The sequence below is a fragment of the Megascapheus bottae genome, chromosome 5, assembly GCF_031878675.1.
Source record: "Megascapheus bottae isolate mThoBot1 chromosome 5, mThoBot2.hap1, whole genome shotgun sequence".
Taxonomy (NCBI): Eukaryota; Metazoa; Chordata; class Mammalia; order Rodentia; family Geomyidae; genus Megascapheus; species Megascapheus bottae.
In genome coordinates this window covers 31,106,321-31,126,859 of record NC_143513.1, presented here as the reverse complement: position 1 = coordinate 31,126,859, position 20,539 = coordinate 31,106,321, and the positions used below count along the sequence as shown (strand labels likewise).

General features: G+C 34.8%; 1 protein-coding gene across 4 annotated transcripts in view; it reads left to right on the top strand.

The window, feature by feature from the left end:
* Rundc3b (RUN domain containing 3B) overlaps nucleotides 1–20,539 on the top strand; it is a 111,744-nt gene that overhangs the window by 66,710 nt on the left and 24,495 nt on the right. The window contains exons 9-11 of one of the 4 annotated variants that reach the window (XM_090332862.1): nucleotides 3,849–3,989; nucleotides 13,153–13,274; nucleotides 15,117–17,426. In XM_090332862.1, coding sequence (XP_090188988.1) covers nucleotides 3,849–3,989; nucleotides 13,153–13,274; nucleotides 15,117–15,262 — 409 coding nt within the window. In that variant the 3' untranslated portion in view covers nucleotides 15,263–17,426. Of the gene's footprint in view, nucleotides 1–3,848; nucleotides 3,996–13,152; nucleotides 13,275–15,116; nucleotides 17,427–20,539 lie in introns of those variants that run through there. The other 3 variants (XM_090332861.1, XM_090332863.1, XM_090332864.1) reach the window with 3 other exon arrangements.

Sequence of the window (20,539 nt, the reverse complement as noted above, 5' to 3'; positions counted from 1 at the left end):
TGTTCATCTGTACTATGCTGTTTAATATATTCACCATTAGTGGCTGTTGAGCACTTAAAATGTCTAACTTGTGGTCTCAATTGATGTGTACTATGTAAAATACAAACCAGAATACAGTACAATATTTCACTAGTAACTTTTTTATTGAGTACATGTAAAATAATATTTTGGATATACTTGGTTAAATGAGTATATTATTAGAATTAATTTTACCTGCTTTCTCATGTGATTACAACTGTAAGCCCTGCTCTGTAAACTTTCTATTCTAAACCTTATTAACATCCTCTCTAGGGAGACTGTCAAGCCCCAGTAAGCCCATAGGATCAGAATCTGGAGTTTTAACAAGATCCCTGGGCAATCAAATGACTCATTGAAGTTTGAAAACTGCTATTCTGTGCTGTGTGCTCTGTTAGATCCTCTTAACTCTAAATTAGTGTTTCTTAATTCTGGCTGTACATTAGCATTACCAAGGAAGACTTAGACTTTTTTTTTCCTAATGAGAATGCCTGCCAGACTGAACCTCACCTCCACAGACATTGCTTTAATTGGTGATAAGTAGGACCAGGTCAGTGTGTGTTTAAAAAGTACACCGGTTTTCTCACTTGTGGTGATTCTAAAAGTGAACAGCAGATTTAGGTAGTGAAAACCTGACTGCACCTTTGTGAAAATTCATATAATAAGACCTTCATTTATTGTTTAGAGTCATATTACCTACAGTTATTGATTGACTAGTGCTTATGAAATGGTGATATCTAATTGTTACTTCTTCCATTTAGAGATAAATTATGTAAAAAGAACTTCCCATCATCACTTAGGGCTATTCTTACAGAATATTAATTTCTAGAGAGTGATGTTAATGTTCTGATTTTTTTTCTAATGGTTACTAATTAAATAAAAATTCTTGGTTTTTCCTCTTATTTTGTAAAGAAGTGATGAGGCTTATGCTAATTTCATAAAGTGATGTAGACAGCTGATAAGACTATGTGTAGGAAGGGTGAATCTTGAAGGCAAATCAAACAGATGAGTACAGGACACAGGGCACTGGTGGTTAATGCCTGTAGGCCTAACTACTCAGGAGGCTGAGATCTGAGGATCATGGTTCAAAGCCAGGATCCACAGTTCCATCCTGGGCAGGAAAGTCTGTAAGACTCCTAAACTCCAGTTAACCACCAGAAAGCCAAATGTACAAAGAGTCAAGTAGTAGTAAACTAGCCTTGAATACAAGGCTCAGAGATAATGCTCTGGCCCTGAGTTTAAAAAGCATAATAATAAGAAAAAAATTGCTATTGGTTGAGATGGGGTCCAGTGAACTTTTGTTTGTTGTTGTTGGTCATGGGGCTTGAACTCGGGGCATTTCCCCTGAGCTCTTCAGCTCAAGGCTACTGCCCTACCCCTTGAGCCACAGTGCCACTTCCATCTTTCTAGTGGTTAATTGGAGATAAGAGTCTCACAGACTTTAGGGTCCAGGCTGGCTTTGAACCATGATCCTCAGATCTCAGCCACCTGAGTAGCTAGAATTGCAGACATGAGCCATCGCACCCAGCTTCCAGTGAACTTTTTATCTGGTCTTAACTCAAACTCACAGTTCATCTCCACCAGCGGAATAGGAGTAGCTAGGATTGCCTGAGACATTGGTGGTAGGCCAAAGGAATATTCTCTTAGGATATATTCTTACCTGCCTCTTAGTGTTTAGTTTGAGACAAAACCAAGTACTTTCATTAGATAAAGTTTTTTGAAGATATTGTGGAACACATTTTTTGGTACACACCATATAAAATCAGAAATCTTCTTCTGTAGTCTGAGACATGTAAAAGTGAATATTGTGTAGAATTCTTTTTAGTTAGAGAAGATGAACGATCTGGTTCTTTCTAGTGTAGGATTGTGTTGCTAGCACCTCAGTTAGTCCTCTGTCTTACCATCCATGATAATACTGTTGTCTGTGAAAGTTGCTGATAGACCCCTTACATTTCCCCGATTGTGGTTTGCTATATGAAGGCCATGGAATTCTGTTGAGGTTCGTGTTGCCTAGACATTATTAAAGGCAGTTTAGAGGTAGTAAAAGACCTTTGCTTTGAAATTTAATCAATTCAGTGTTAATGGTCTCATGACAATGATCAGTTGATTCAAGTTAGTGAAAATTTGATACAAATCTAATTTTTCTACAAGTTGTTATAGAGAAGTTTTTTTTAAAAATGAAAGAAAACCATGAATTTTATTTATTTTCTTCATCTTATTTTGTTATTATTGAGGTTATATATAGAGGGGTTACAGTTATATTTGCCAGATAGTAGGTGCATTACTTCTCACACATTGATACCCCTTGTTATGTTTTTGTCCATTTCCTCCCCCCACCCCCTCCCAATCATCCCTTTCCTATTTCAAATAAATAAATAAATGTATATATATCTAATACACCAGGTAACAAAGTCAGATACTGTAACAATATGAGATTAACCAAAGGGCAACAAAGGAGAAAAGAAATAGCATAGTACTTTAAGAACAATCACTCAAGATAAAGCTCTTGTTTCCAATAAGGTATGACTGTTGTTTTTAATGAACTATGTTATTTCTCATCTCTTTTGTTGTCCCTTGGTTATCTCATATTGTTACAGTATCTTACCTTGTTATCTGGCATATTGTATATATGTTTTTTTGAAATAGGATAGGAAAGGGGGAAAACAAGATGAGGGAGGGGGAGGCAGGAGGGAAATGCGGACAAAAACATGAGAAAGGGTATCAATGTTTGTGAAGTAATGTACCTTCTCTCTGGTGAATATAATGTAATCCTTCTATTAATTACAATAAAAAAGAATATTAAAAAAGCTCTTGTTTCCATATCCTAGAGACCCTTTCATTTAGTCTCATCTGTTATGGCCTTATGTATCTAGGTTTTGAGCTACTATAATGCTCTGCTAGGAGAGTCCTAGATGTGTACTAATTACTACAAATGAGGGAAACCATTGAGCCTATGTTCCTTTGTGTCTGGCTTACTTCACTTAATAGGATTTTTTCCAGGTCTTTCCATTTCCTTATGAATGGGTCCATATCATTCTTTCTAATGGGAGCATAGAATTCCATTACGTATAAATAGCACATCTTTTTGATCCATTCATCTACTGAAGGGCATTTGGGTTGGTTCCATATCTTTGCTATGGTAAATAGTGCTGCAATAAATAAACATTGTTGTACTAGTGGATTTAGTATGTCCTTGTTTCTGGACAATTGGGTAAATGCCAAGTAGTGGAAGTGCTGGGTCATAGGGGAGCTCTATATTTAGTTTTTTGAGGAACCGCCATACTGAATTCATAGTGAAAACCATGAATTGTGAAATGACTTAATTCCATAGCTGAAATATTTCAAGTTGGTAAATTGTTCAGTGCAGTTGTCATTGATTCAATCATTTTCATGAAGGTTTATTTATAGTCGTTTGCCCCCCCCAAAAAAAAAACAATTGTAAGAATCTTACAGCTCCCCCTACCCCCATGGTCTTTCTTTTTACAAAATATCTTTCTTATTAATTTTCAAGTTATTTCTGAGTTAAGAAGGTTTTTCATATAGAATCTTAAGTTTATTTTAGCTAGCATCCAATGCTTAAGATATCAGTATTGTTAGTTCTCATGTGATTTTGAGGCTGGGATTTTTAGTACTTTTGTACTAAAAAGAAAGATTGAACTTCATTGGTACTGATGGGTTATAGTTAGCACAGAAAGAATGAACAGTGCCTACTGTATATTATCATAGTCCCCGCCCAGTCTTGCTATAGTTCACAGACTATTAACATACCAGTAGGTTCCTCTGCCATTGTGGAACAGTGAAGATAAAAGCACTCACCATCTTAATATCCACAGGACTGTGCTAAAGAATAATGATTTAAGATCAAGACAAGAGTTAACTGCCCACCTCACCAACCAGTGGCCTTCCCCAGGAGCTCTGGATGTCAATGCTGTTGCCTTGGATACGTTGCTTTACCGAAAACACAATAAACAGTGGTATGAGTAAGTGTAATGCTTTTTTCCAACTAATTACAGATTTAATTAGTTGTACCAAAACATGTGGCTCTCCACCTTAGTGTATTAGTTATTCTTCTGATTTTTTTTATTAGCTTAGAGAGAAGATCGGCGTTGGGAGTACTTTGATAAAAAAAAAATTCATTGAAAGTTAATTATTAGCACTTGAAACCAAGGCATCCTGGGGAAGTAAAACACCTGAGAAATTTTTCTATACTACTATTGTACCAGCTATTCTCTCCATCAGTTATATTTTCAGCCAGTTCTTCAGTATACATTATGTCTATGATTCTGTTTAATCTAGTTTTTAATTTTAGTTTTGATTTTTTATTTGCCCAGAATTAATTTCCCTGGTTTTCAGAAAACATAAAATACCATCTCCTAAAGAAAACATATAGCTATAGATATATATATATAGATATAGAGAGAGATATGTATCTGTATGTATACAGGTAGATAAATGTCTACAGATATATAGATGCATAGATATCTATATACATAGATCAATATATCAGTATATATAGATATACCTATCTATCTATCTATATCTATATTTATATCTATATATATGTTTTTGGTGGATCTGAAAGAGTACTTTAAAATTTGTAGAAAATAGAAAAATTTAGTTATTTCACCTATAATCTAAAACTCCTTTCCTCTTTCTTTATCCTAATATCCATAGTATTTTCCTTAGTTATAATCTCTTAATATTGAGTGATTTACCGAATCTTAATGTTCATTTCGTTCATTTTGAACATCATAAAGTGCATTGCATTTTTTGGATTTTAGCTACTTTTACATTTTATTCATTTGTTTTCACTGGATTTTTCTGTCCTCAGTTAATTTTGTATTTTCCCTGACATCCTTTCCTCCATTTTCCCCTTTCTTCTCTTTTTCTTCCTTTCCCTCATCTTTAGTATCCTTGTTTTTATTATTTATTTTTATTTTTTGTCAGTGGTGGGGTTTGAACTCTGGCCTGGGTGCTGTCCCTGAGCATTTCAGCTCAAGCTGTCACTACCACTTGAGCTATAGTGCCAATTCCAGTTTTTTGGTGGTTAATTGGAGATAAGAGTCTCATGGACTTTTGTGCCTAGACTGGCTTTGAACTGTGAACCTTACTTCTCAACCTCCTGAGTAGCAAGGGTTCCAGATGTGAGCCACTGTCGCCCAATGCTTCCTTGTTTTTAAATGACACTGGTAGAGCCACACACTTCTGTGTTTCTTAGAATGCCTTAATAGATAATGGGCTACTATACATTTTTTCTTTTGAGCATGGCTACATATTTTAATGACTCCTAAATTCAATTACTTCAACAAGAAAGGTTTTGGCATACTATCCTTCTACCTATTTTGTTTGTTCATTTGTTTTTTATTTTGTTTTTGTTGTTGTTGTTGATTTTTCCCCAGTACTGGAATTTGAACTCAGTTTCATGTTTATTTCGCAGGCATTCTAATCATATCTCAAGCCAGTTTTCTGCTGGTTATTTTGGAGAATGAGACTCTCCAACTTTTCTACATATACTGACTTTGAATCATAACCCTTTGAGTACATAGAATTGTAAGTGTGAGCCACCAGTTCTCAATTTACCATCTTCTCACCTTAATCTGTGTCTTTTTGCTGTTTCTGTTTATCAAAGATAGAATTCAAAATAAGTTTGATCTTTTGTTATTAAAATTTTTTAGAGAAGTTAGTACTTTTTCTTGTTTTATTGATTATTAGAGAGACATAGGGATAAATAGGTTGTGGGATAAATCAGTAGATATCTTACACTGTATTCTTCTATGATTCAAGATGTTGACTTTAGATATTTCATAAATTTATTCATTGCCTCCACATATCCCTATGTAAATTAGACATAACTAGTGTATGTCTTATGCTGTTTATACTATTTCCCCATTAGAATAATATCCTTTTGTTTCTAGGTGTGATTGAAAATTTTAATTTAGAGATACTTGGTTTATAGTATTTTACACATAATGCTCCTGCTGTTTAACTGAATAAAAGATGTGACAGTACTAATTACTGGAAAATCAAAAGACTTTGTCTTTTTAATTGTAGTATCCACAGTTATGTTAAAGACCAAATACAGCATTTTAGCTAGAAGATGTATACTCTTAATTACCTATATAATTGCATCTCTATTAAAGAGCCAATGAAGAGTGTTATAGGAAATATTTATTTCTAATTTCTATGCCTCCTGGTGACTAGTATTACAGGTGTGAACCATTGTACCAGACCTGACTTATGTTTCATGATTCCTTTAGGAAGGGATCATTCTTTTCTTTCTTGTTGTCATCTTTTGATTGCTTCCCAGGGCCACAGAGGAATGTTGAGACAGGAGCCAACAGCTGTGGTACAAATAGATGAGGTCTAGAAGGCTCTCTGGTTGCTGGGTAGTGGCCATGGTGTTTCCCTGTTCAAAGTTGAGCAAACTGTTCTTCCTTTACCTTTTTTTTGCCCAGTCTGGGGCTTGAACTCAGGGCTTGAGCACTGTACTTGGACACTTTTTGCTCAAGGCTAGCACTTCTACCATTTGAGCCACAGCACCACTTCCAGCTTTTTTCTGTGTAGGTGGTACCAGAATCAAACCCAAGGCTTCCTGCATGCTAGGTGAACACTCTACCATTAGGCTCTGCTGTCAGCTCCTTTGTTATCATCTCTAATCTGACTTGATCTGGGATGTTGGCATTGCTTTTAGATGGTCTTGTTTTACAACTGATATCCCTGAGCTAAAAGCATATAGCTAGCTGGTAAAAATACAAGGATGACTGACCTAGAGTTAAAAGACATTAGTAGGCCAGACTGGAGATATGGCTCAAGTGGTAAAGCACCAGCCAAGCAATCATAAGACCCTAAGTTCAAACTTGATAACAGCAAGAAAATAAAAAAATAAATTTCAAAATAGAGAATATATATATGTTATGCTTTAGCAAATTATGTTGTTTGTTAAACACATTTTAGGAAGAAAGGAATTTTAAAATAGTATAACTTTGTCTCTATGTACTTGCATATGATTTGTAGGTATGTATATAATATATATTATTTTCTACTATATATAATTTGTTTTTATTTTCTAACTGACCTCAACATATGTTTGGGGAAAATTAATGGCATTATTAATTATTTTTCATTTTTAATTTATTTTAAAAAATTTTTGGTCAGTAGTGGGACTTGAATTCAGGGCCTGGGTTCTGTCTCTGAGGAATTCTGCTCAAGGCTTGGGCTCTGTGGCTTTGAGCTACAGAGCCACTTCTGGTTTTTCTGGTGGTTAACTGAAGATGGACTTTTTGCCTGGGCTGGCTTTGAAACATGATCCTCAGACCTTAACCTCCTGAGCAGCTAAGATTACAGGCATAAGTCACACAGGTGCCCAGCTCACATTATCTTTTTTTATATATATAATTGGTATAAACTGCATGATTTTTAGAACCAAGCATGTGGTAGTTGCCTTTACTCATGAAGTTAAGGCAAGAGGATTGACAGTTGGTGGGCAAGCTGGCCTGAATAGTTTTAGGCCACTGGTTACATAGTGAAACCCTATCTGAAAAAAGGGAAAAAGAAAGATTATAGAAAAATAACAAATAAGTTCAGACCAGTTACTTAATTCTTAATTTCTTTGAACTGGCCCTTACCATATAAATAACATTCCTTAAAGTTTGATTAATAGCATATATTAACAACTTTTGTATAGTCAGAATATGTAATTCGTAGTAGTTTGAGTTCTTATTTTGAATGAGTTAAGGTACCGAAATTTTGTTTTATTTAACAACCATCAATAATTGTTGATTGGATTGATATATCTTGTGGATTATATTTAAATATATGTGCTGTTACTGAGTCTAAGATGAGACATAGACTTGGCCTTTAAAAAATAGCACTAGGTACAACTTCTTAAAGATAATAATAGTTTTAAAAATAACCAGTGTCTCATGTTTTTAATCCTACCTATCCAGGAGTCTAATATCTAAGTATTGCTGTTCAAAGCCAGCCTGGGCAAGAAAGTCTGTGAGACTCTTATCTCCAATTAACCATCAAAAGGCCAGTAGTGAAGCTGTGGCTTAAATGGTAGAGAACCAGCCTTGGGCAAAAAAGATCAGGTATAATGCCCAGACCCTGAGTTCAGACCTCAGCACAAGACTGGCACTAGATAGATAAGATAGATAGATACATAGATAGATAGATAGATAGATAGATAGATAGATAGATAGATAGATAGTAGATAGACAGACAGACAGATAGAAGCACTTTCATATATGGATAATTTATTGCATAACAACAAAATGTCGGATGGGGTCTCATTGGAAATCAGGTAAGAATATACAAGTCAAACTCATTCATTACCCTGCTGAAAGCAACTGAATTTATTTTCCTCCTAGATGGTAGGTTTGTAGTCAACATCAAACAAGAGAGCAGTATTTTAAGGTATATGCTCAATGTCTTGTAACTACTTAGGGGTTGGAAATTTTATTATGCTTCAAAAAATCACTGTCTTCCAAATTTTATTTCGTGTTTATTGTCAATTAATTACATAAAGTCTATAAACTCAAGAGATTTCACTAATTTTCACAAATTAATTAGAAGGTTCAAAATCACTTTGGATTTGCCAGTCGGGTATTCTAAAAGGAACATCTGCAGTCATACAGAAAATTACAGATTTTCTCCCTACAGTAGTTGTATACATGGTGATTATTACACATATGTGCTGTCAGACTCTCAGTCTTACAGTATACAATTTCATAATTTTTCCTGATAGGTATTCTGTTATTTTGAATACATTTTGGGCAGGACTAGTGGGCAGGTTCCATACTACTTAAGCCATGTTCCCAGTCCTTTTTGCAGTTAAAAAAGTTGTTTCTCAAATAGGATCTTGTGTTTTTACCCACTGAACCTTGTACCATGATTCTCTTACCTCAGCCCTCTCAGTTGATAAAAACAGGCATATTCCAACACATGCCTGCCTTATTTGCTTTGCCCTTACTTGTTCGTTTTTGGTTTTATTTTGCCTCTGTTGGCCTTGAACTGTCCTATATCTACTTCAAAGTAGCTAGGATAACAGGTATGCACAGTCACACCTGACTAGTTTTCTTATTGTTGTTTTGTTTTAGGCTTTTTTTGTTTTTTGAGACTAAGTCTCATTATATAGTATATGCTATCCTGGAATTCACAGTATAATATGCAAAGCTACTTGCCTCAAACTTTCCATCCTCCTGCCACTGCCTCCCAAGTGCTAGAACTACAGGTGCATACCACACTTCATTTGCAAATACATCCATGTATAAATTTTATTAAAAATATTAAGCTTCAAATGATGAAACCAAATTACTAAAAACCAAACATATGCCATTCATTTAAAAAGCAGAACAAGTTAGGCGCATTTGTTCACACCTGTAATCCTAGCTACTCAAGAGGCTGAGATCTGAGGATCATGGTTCAAAGCCAGTCCAGGCACTAAAAGGTCCTTGAGACTCTTATTTCCAATTAATCACTAGGACTCAAGGGGTAGGGTGGTAGCCTTGATCTGAAGAGCTCAGGGACAGTGCCCAGGCCCAGAGTTCAAGCCCCATGACCACCACCCCCACCAACAAAAAAGCCTCTTACCTTTTGGGTATGGAAAATAATGTCCCTTTTATATCACTTGTTGTAAATAACAATTTTTAAGAACTCAAAATACCCACTACAGAAATCTAAAAAGTCTGTCATTTACAATAGGGTTCATTTTGTGTTCAATTTCTCTGAGTACTAAATAAACCTAGCTTTGTGAAGAATTACTTTGGCTAAACATAGCAAAGTGAACACTTCTTCATATTTTATATGCCTATATACAGTCATTTAGAAAGTCTTTGCGAGTATGTATACACACACACACATACACGTGCACACACACACGCATTGCACGTGACAATGGACTCTGCTAGAGTTTTCATTAAATGTTTTGAAGAAAACACAATATAAAAAAGAACATTTATGGGGCTGGGAGTTTGCCCTAGTGGTAGGTAGAGTGCTTGCCTTGCATGCACAAAGACCTGGGCTTGATTCTTCAGAACCACATACATAGAAGAAAGCCAAAAGTGGTGCTGTGGCTCAAGTGGTAGGGCTCTAGCCTTGAGAAAGCCCAAGGACAGTGCTCAGGACCTGAGCCCAAGCCCAGAACTGGCAAAAAAAAAAAAAGAAGAGAAAAAGAAAGAAAAGAACATTTATAATGTTCTTTAGGTTCCTATAATGTGCTTTCTTTTCTACCTAAGAATTATGGTTTTAATAAATTTCAAGTGAAATTTCCACCTATAGAATTAGTTTAAATCATTTACTAGGTCTATCTTAGCAAATAGGGCCGTTCTTTTTTTTCATACATTTTTATTGTAATTAATAGAAGGGTCACATTATATTCAACAGATAGGAGGTGCATTACTTCACAGACCTTGATACCCTTTCTCATGTCTTGGGCCCCATTCCCGCCCTTCATCTTGTTTTCCCCGTTCCCTGTCAGATTTCAAATACACATATATACAATATATCAGATAGCAACGTGAAATATTGTAATAATATGAGATAACCAAGGATAGCAAAAGACATGAGAGATAACATAGTACATTAAGGACAACAATCACTCATTAAATAGCTTTTGTTTCTATATCCTGGAGGTCCTTTCATTTAGCATCATACTATATGGCCTTATGTATCTAGGTTTTGTTCTATTGTAAATCTCTGCTAGGAGAGCCCAAGGTTTCTACTGATTATGACAAATGAGGGAAACCATTGAGCATATGTTCCTTTGAGTCTGGCTTACTTCACTTAATATGATTTTTCCTAAGTCTTTCCATTTAAATAGGTCCATTCTTTAAGAAAAGTTTCTAAGAAGATAGGAAGCCAAGTCATTTTTCCTATACTAGAACAGTGATAAGGTAGTAATTAAGGGTATAGAATTAGAGCCAAGCTACTAGGTTTAAATCTAATCCATTTCTTCTGCTATCAAATGAAAGTATTAAATAATTACAACTTTTATAGAACAGATGGGTAAATATACACATATAATGTAGAACTGGGATTATACAAGTGTTTCATAATATTTTGTTTATGGGATGGCACTCAGGTTTGAACTCAAGCCTTACATTTATTAGCCAGGCATTCTATTCTTGCTTTTAACCTGGGCTAATCCTAGACTCTAATCTTCATTTTTGTGCTTATTACCATAGTTGTGATGACAGGCACATGTCACTTTTCTGTGTTTTAATTTTTTCTGTTGAGATGGAGCGAAATGGGAAGGTTATCTCACAGTTTTTTTTTTTTCCCCTGAGCTGACCTATAACTTCAGTCTTTCTGTTCTCAGCCTCCCTTTTAGCTGAAATAACAAACATGCATCACCATACTATCACCTCTTGGGAGGATCATATGGGCTCTTGAAGACTTTGTTTCCAGGCTGGTCATGAACTATGGTCCTCCCAAGATCCATCTCTCAATTTTAGGCATGAGTCACATCACCCAGAATGGGTTCTGTTCTTATTTATAACAGGTAACTCATGGAAGTACCATCTGCTTTATCAAGACATTTTTCTATAATATCAGAACTGCTACTCAAAGGTTATAGTTAATGACTTCTATACTCTCAGCAATTAAAGTCACCATATTATAAGTTGTACATAGTGGATTTTAAACTAGTGAAATTTTCCATCATCGCATTCATTCTTCACTTAGTGAAATAAACCAGATACCTGTTGTCTGTGCCATGACTGTGACATTTATAATTTTTTTCTTACTAAGCTTAATGAAGAATACCTTTAAAAGACAATTTTAAAAACTACTGTTTTGGTAAAAAAAAAACTATTGCAAATGCCTTTGATGTGTGACTATTAATTTATCTTTAATAAAAAATATTTCTCATTTTGGATAGAATCCTAACATATCATCTGGCCAGAAGTACTCAAATAGTGTTTAATAATAGCTACCTTTGATAATATGTAGCTTTCCACTTATACCCAAATTTATCATCTAAGTATAAATTACTTGAAATAACAAGAAAGGGATGCAAAATCACTATTGCTATAATTTGACTATGATAAATATTACAACTACAATACATGATTGTGAAAAATGTCTTTATTATACTCCGACTTGTTATCTTTTGGATAAATGCCCAAGAATAGTATTGCTGGATCATAAAGTAATTTTATGTTGAGTTTTCTGAGGACTCTCCAAACTGCCTTCCATAGTGTTTATACCAATTTATGTTCCCACCATCAGTGTGATAGGGTTCCTTTTTAAGTGAATCTCACCAGCATTTATTTGTCTTCTTGATGATGGCCTGTCTTACTGATGTGAGATGGAATGTCAAGGTTGCTAAGATTTAAATTTCTTCATAAATTATTGACCATGTTTACTTCTTTTGAGAAGTCTTTCTTTTTTTTTTCTTTTTTTCTTTTTGCCAGTCCTGGGCTTGAGCTCAGGGCCTGATCACTGTCCTTGGACTTTCTCAAGGCTAGAGCTCTACCACTTGAGCCTCAGCACCACTTCTGGCTTTTTTCTATGTATATGGAACCGAGGAATCAAACCTGGGTCTTCATGCATGCTAGGCAAGCACTCTACCACTAGGCCAAACTCCCAGCCCAAGAAGTCTTTCTTTAACATCTTTGCCCATTTGTTAATTGGGTTACTGATTCTTAGAAAATGTTTTTAAACTATATTTTTAAAGCTTCTAAATTATAGAAATTTATGTTATTCTGATTTTATTATGTAATTGCTGAAAGTCATAAAAAGGCACTGAAGAATTCTGAAGTACTTGAGATAGTTGGTCATTATTAAATTATGCCTGGAGTAATCTATAGATTCTAAGGATTTTTGAAAGTTATAAATGACTCAATTAAAAGTTCCTACTTCTAGTCAACTGAAGCATTAGGAATCAATGTGAAGATTTTAATTTGTCTAATAAATTCTTTTTCTGTTGATGTTCTCTAATGAGTAAAACTAGATATACCTCCAAAGCAGGTTGGGAGCAAAAGTGTAATGAAGATCTTGCTGAAGTCAAGAGAATGGCAAAATTCAAGAGAAATTCTGGGAGATAAATAAACTGAAATTTAATTAATTGTACATCAGTCTCTAGAAATTATTTTTGAGAGGAGAAATGCAAGACTTAATATTATCGTTATTTTATAGGAAAAGTTATCAAAGTCTTGACCAGTTATCAGCAGAAGGTAGCCTCTCTCAAACTTCATTGGATCCAAGCCATTCACAAGAAGGCGATGCAAAACAAGACACATTAAATTTAACCATTGAAGGTAAAACAAAACTCTATTTTAAACTTATCCTTTTAGTGTTATCTATATTTTCATTGCAGAAATTTCCAGCAAATAATAATGACTTTTTTGTAAAGCATGCAAGAAATTAAGCTGTCTTTGCAATAAAAATTGGTCTTCCCTTGTTTTTCATATTTGTGTCTTTCTCAAAAGACTTATATATAATTGTCTCCTTAATTTCCTCATTTCCTATATGCATTTACTACTCTAATTGGTCTCTGTAACGCTTCACTTTACTAACATGAATTTTATCAAGTGAACAATGACTGCCAAATTGCTAAAGTCAGTTCTTTGTCTTCATTCTTCAAGAGTGTGTGTATTAAGTATACATATATATACATCTATGTGTACATATAATGGAGCATTATTCAGCTATAAATGAGGATTACAGCTTCAGAGTTTATAGTGTAATAAAAAAGAGGCTTCAAAAACTTCTAAAAGTTTTTAGTCTAATAAAAAAAGAGACTCCCAAGAGATACCATACAGTGTAACAGGTAAGAACAAAGGACTATGGGATACTTCAGAAGGGCTATTTGAAGTAATATATAATATTTGAAGTAATACATAATATTCAGAAATGTCTGATATCTCTAGCTCAGCTTACATTTCTGTAACAGTGTGACTAAAACCCTAACTTTTCTTTCTTCTTTGGAAACCTGCTAATTTTCAAATGCCTTAGCCTTTTATAGCTTAGAGCTGTAGCTAGTATTTGTAGACATATTCAGTCCTGCAAAGAACTTGCATTATCTCCACCCGTTATACCATTGGTTTTTCATGGTTTTAAGTCTAGCACTTAAAAAAAGAGACACCAAGCCAGTGTGGGTGGTTTACACCTGTAGTCATAGCTACTTAAGAGGCAGAGATCTGAGGATCAAGGTTCAAAGCCAGTCCCAGCACAAAAGGACCTGATAACTCTTATCTCCAGTTAATCCCTAGAAAACGGGAAGTGGGGCTTGGCTCAAGGGTAGGGTGGTAGCGTGAGGCTGAAGAGCTCACCATCCTGGACACCATCCTGGCCCAGGGGTAGAGCAGTAGCCTTGAGCTCAATAGCTCAGGGACAGCACCCAGACCGAATTCAAGCCCCGTGACCCACAAAAAAGAAAAGAAAAGAAAAGAAAAGAGACACCAAATGAACTACTCGGTAAGTGAATAATGTCTCTTAAAATGAATACATCAATTTGAATTAGGGCAGCCCAGTTTGACCAGGATCAACCTACATTATGTAGCTGAAGTATAGATTTCCTAGATTTTTCTCTGGCTTGAGCACTGTTAATTGGTTGGTATTTATTTTCCTTTACATCTAGAAATGAACATATTTGTCAGTTTATTTAAGGTAAAATTTACATCTTTGGTTTAAAGTAAGGTATCTCAAATATCTATCATCTAAAAATTTTAATAGAAGCAGTTTTGTGTTTCTATATGTAGATGTATATATTTGAGAGGGGTCATTTGTGGGGCTTGAACTCTGGCCCTTGATTCTGTCCCTAAGCCTTTCAGCTCAAGGCCACTGCCCTACCCCTGAGCCACTTCTGGTTTTCTAGTGGTTAATTGGAGATAAGAGTCTCATAAGCTTTCCTGCCTGCTGGATTTGACCCATGATTTTCACATCTCAGCCTCCTGAGTAGCTAAGATTACAGGCATGAGCCACTGGCTCCTGGCTCATGTAATATTTTAAAGGCTGATGTTATAGATGCTGAAAGGTTAAGTGTCTTTGGATGCAGATCTTTGACTTCATAGTTAGATATTTTCAGTATCTTACAAATTGTCAGAAATTTTTGCTAGTGTCTCATCATGAAGGCTATTGTTATTTTGTCACAATTCCAGGTAAAGAAGACACTCCTTCATTACTTGGTCTCTGTGGGTCTCTAACATCAGTGGCAAGTTATAAGTCTTTAACAAGCCTAAAATCTAATGACTACCTAGCAAGTCCTACAGCAGAGGTGACAAGTCCTGGCCTAACTCCATCCTGAAAAAACTTTATGTAAAAACCAAAAGTTTCTATATTGTAAATGTTCAGTTTATATAAGTTTGACTGCTGGGAGACCTTGAAATTTTTATATTGTTCTGGTTCTTGTCTGAAATTCTGTTGCTTAGAGTTCAGTCCACTGCATATAGACTACTGAAGAAAAACACAATGGCCCTCCTATTTTTCTTTTTAAAATCTTTTACTTGCCATAGAAGTTCAAAATTGAATAGGCTTTCAAAGCCTTTGAAAGATCCTTCAAATAAATAATTCATTGCAAATTGTACATAGGTATTATTTAACTGATTTTCATATATTTATTTAAATGTATCTTAATGGCCGGAGACTGAGTTCAAGGTTTCATTCCAGGGATTTAAGTATTTTCTTTCACTTCCTTATTCAGTGAGGTTTTTTTTTCCATTTTTTTCATGTTAAAGTCTATGTTTTCATGCCATGTCTTCTATTGGGGAAGTTCTCAGCTGCAGCTTCACAGTGGCTGTTTAGTTTTCCTTTTAAATTGATCAGTTGACACCAACAAAATATTTTATAAATTTTGTGGGAATGTGCCTTGTTAGGCAGTTACAGCTTAATTTATAAAGATTATAGGGCAAGTATTTTATATTAGTGAAAAATAAATTTATTATCTTTCTTTTGGGGAGATCTACTTTAGACATTATCAATGTTAAAATGTGATCAGTGATGCCTAAAAAGATGGAAACATTTCAAAATGTAGAATAAATGTTCAAAAACTGTTATGAGAGAAAATATTGCAAGTTCAGTTTATCTGAGACACTTTTAAGCAAATCATTAAAATCACCATCACATTTAATAATAAATATGTCTGACATACAGTGGTATTTCTTTTTCCTTTGTGTGTAACTACAACTTATGTCATACATACTTTACAGTCTTTATCATTATGCAACATTTTAAAACTGATGTTAATATTTAAAAACTGTCCCAACACTTCTATAGTTAGTTTTTTAATATAATCTGTATTTTGAAATCTTTTTGCAGTTTTTGAAAGAGCTACATTTGTCCCTAAAGATTGCACCATATTAAAAATGAAAATATATAAAGTATATTTTCTATAGTAAGTAATATGAGGAAAACATGATCAGTTGTGCCAAAGAAATTTTATATGTTGTTTACATGAAGAGGCCACAATACTTATCTGGGACTTCACATGATATTTTTGTTTATTTAATAGAACGTTGTATTCAAAATAGCTTTGATGTGTAGGAAGAAGTTCCTTATAATACATTTTTTAAAGAAAGCTGAATCTACTACATTCATTGTTTTTGTTAGAAATGTCAGAGTATGATGGTTCTCTGTAATATTTATAGCTTAGCCTTGTAATCAATAGCAAGGAAACAACCCTTAGGTGAAACAATCAGGATACTGTCATTTAGGTAAAAGGCAAGCCTTAAAATTGCTTATGTGCCAGAGCATACTCAGCAGAACTTTATTCCTTTAGTTTAAGGCTTTATAACTTGTAGAAATGCCTCTGATCATTCTGAATTCCATACACCTTATTGAGAATAAGATATCTAAAACAGTTATTAATCAGCATGAGAGAAGAGAGGAAGTTATCATATGAAGACAGAAGGAACAGGGAGGAAAAAAAGGAGATGGATTAGAAAGGGAACTTTTAAGTATTTTAGGCTGGCCTTGAACCCATCCCCACTGCATTCTAGGAACTATTAGACTGTCTAAATGCTTTATCATTCATGTTTCACGAACAACTGACATTTCTGATCCTTTCTAATTAACCAAACATGTTAAATTTCCTTTACATTTTTCTGATGTCAAGATCACTTGGTACAATATTTCAGATTTGTCTAATCAAAACAGTTATTTGTGCATGTAAACATGCCACTAGCTGCACTTACACCACATCTGAGAACCATGACTTCTCCTTGGAGCTCTTGGTATAAAACTCATCTGCTACTGTGAAATTCAGGTTTCTATACAATTCATTTCACACTAGAGGTAGTTTTCAGATTTTTGCATGAGTAAACAATGTATATTTTAATCTTTAATTTTAGGTGGTAGTGTTTTTTTCACACTCAGTCCCCAGTACAGAATGCTAAAACTGTGTATTTTGTTGCCTTGATGTACTATACTTGTCGCCTTGTCGCATGTATATTAAAGATTTTTGTACCATGAATAATGATTTTTTTCATTGGCTTGATTCAAGTTGTACACTAATATTTTGTTTTAACAAATGTGGTAAGTGAATTCACATTCAAAGTCATAATATAAAAATGGTTTGGAAAAATTCCTATTCCAACTCAAATGCTCCTTATTGTTTAAAAATACAGTTGTACACCACATAATGCTTCAGTAAAAGACCACATATATGAGAGCAATCCCAAAAAATTTAATGGAAAATTCCTATTCCCTGGTGACACTGATTTTTTTTCCCCCAGTCCTAGGGAACTCTGGTCTTCGCACTGTCCCTTCAGCTTCTTTTGCCCAAGGTTAGTGCTCTACCACTTGAGTCCAGCTCCACTTCTGGACTTTTTTTTTTTTTGGTACTTTAATAGAGTCTTACAAACTTTCCTGTCTGGGCTGGCTTCTGATTGTGATTGCTCAGATCTTAGCCTCCTGAATACCTAAGATTACAGGAACAAGCCACCAATGATGGTTAAGATGTTTTTATTTTAATAACAAGGCTAAATTACTGAAGAAAATTTAGGGTGGTCAAGAAATCGTAGGCAAAATCCAACAAAAAAATCCACATTATTATTATTATTATTATTATTGCCAGTCCTGGGGCTTGTACTCAGGGCCTGAGCACTGTCCTTGGGCTTTTGCCTCAAGGCTAGTGCCCTACCACTTGAGCCACAGCACCACTTCTGGCTTTTCTATACATGTGGTACGGAGGAATCGAACTCAGGTCTTTGTGCATGCTAGGCAAGCACTCTACCACTAGGCCAGACTCCCAACCCTCCATTCACCTCTGACTACAGGGCCACCAAAACCTGTGTATGGTTAAATGGGCCAGACTATTATCTCCATTCAACCCAGAAGTCCCAATTACTTCTGCTATGGACTGCCTGCAAACCTTCTGTGCTTTGAGTTCTTATGATCCTCTTACCTATAGTAAATATAGGTTATTTCTACTCTCCTTCCCTAAATTGAGGTTATAAAATTGTTAGCGATCAGTCAATTGGACATTGTCAAATTGCTGTAGACCATGGCTACTTAAGTTGTGGACATTCCCCCCAAGACACGATCCTTTTCCTGATACTGTTAAAAGCTCAAAAACAACCTTATGCTCACAGTGATATTTTATGACCATCAGGTTTAACTGAATTATTAAAATAAGGATGAATATGAAAATGCATTTCAAAGAAGTCTTCAGAAATATCCAGACATTGTCCATAATGTGCAGTACTCTCGTAGGTCTTTCTGCCAAAGAATATATTCCATTGCTGGATTAGAAGGAATATTTCCAGCTTATGTTGAAAATGAACTAAATAAGGGACTTGTGCCTCAAGCACCTTCATGCTCAGTGTCCTATGAGCACATGGTGTGTCACATATAATCAGTGACATTTTTACATCTTTTCCAGTATGGATGCCCTTTCCTTTTTTCTTACTTTGCTGCTCTGAATTGGATTTCCAGTTAATGCTGAATAAAAGTGATGACTGTGGACATTCTTCTCTTGTTTCCTGACTTTCCAAGGATTTTTTTGTCTAACGGGGAAATAAGGCCTCAATAAATGTTGATAGGCTAAAACTAAAAGCACCGTGTGTGTGTGTGTGTATGTGTGTGTGTCAGAGAGAGAGAAAGAGTGAAAAAGAGGGGGGGGAATGAGAATATTGGTGCTTGAACTCAGAACCTGCTTGTTTTTTGCTCAGGCAAAATTTATGTAAGATAGTATTTTTAGCTATTCCTTGGACTAAGTTTATCCATATAGTTACAGAACACAAATTATTTCTAGTAGTAAGCCTTCTTTACCATGTAAGTACAGAGAAAACTTTTCTTCTGAATATAACACATATGTATTAAGAAAATTACTAGGCAGCTGGGCAGGGTGACACATACCTGTAATCTCAACACCCAGGAAACTGACAGAGGAGGATAAAGGAGTTTTAGTCTAGCTCAGGTGTTTACCCAAAGGTTATCGATAGTACATTCAAATAAGAATTTCCTCAAATGTAGTGCTAGAAAGAAGAGATGTTGAGAGAGAAAACTTTCTGGGATTTATAAATGACTTGACAGTGAAATAAGTATCTTCAAAGCAAACTAAAATTCCTGCTTTTCCTACCAATTAGAAAGGTAAAATGAATGCTAATCAGCAGTGTAATAAGAATAAACTTTCATTTATATATTATACCATTATGGAAGAACTAAATAGAAGCAAAATATTCATTTTAAGTATGCATAAAATATTTTAATGAAAATATAGGAAAGTTATGAATGGATATGTACATTGCAAATCTGAGGTAAATCAACATAAGGTAAAAAAAAAAAACAGCAAGGGTTACATATAAGCCTTACAGATTATTTCTGGTAAAACATATAATTGTTTTACTAGTATAATACAATGTATATTAATACAACATATATTCATTTCTCTGCACAAACTGCAAAAGTTTATTACCAAAACACATCATGCTATTTGGGGAAGGAAAATTCCTTATATTTTCATAAAACACACACAGAATGCAAAAAACTGCTTTTTCTTACAGAATATAGATCCTGGGAAAAATAAAACAAAAATATAGAAGATTATCTCCTCTTGTCCTGATATCCTTATTCCCCCCCACCACCACATTTTGGTATTGCCGGGACTGCACTCATGTCCTCACATATGAGAGACAAGCATGCTTCCTGTAAGCTTACATCCCTAAACTGATCATATCCTTTTTATTCCACTGTTATATAAAGTCATAGCTAAACTGAAATTTGGTCATATGTAATTTTTTTTGAAAGAATAGCTTTTAGTTTGGTCTTTTCGTTTATCATATCAATATGAGGCAGTGTAAAATCAAGGGAAATTTTGATTGTGTGACTTATCACAATGTGATATCTCTTCTTTCTCTCTGGCAGTACTAGGGCATGAATTCAAGACCTCATACATGCTAGGCAGATGCTACCCCAGCAGCTCTCCCTTCAGTCAGTACTGGGGCTTGAACTCAAAACCTCACATGCTAGGGAGATGCTATATATCACTTCAGCCACAATCAGCCCAAGTAGTTCTGTTCACCTAAGTATTTAATTTTTATACTTACATATAGCTTGAAGGTAATTTTATGCAATAATAATTGTG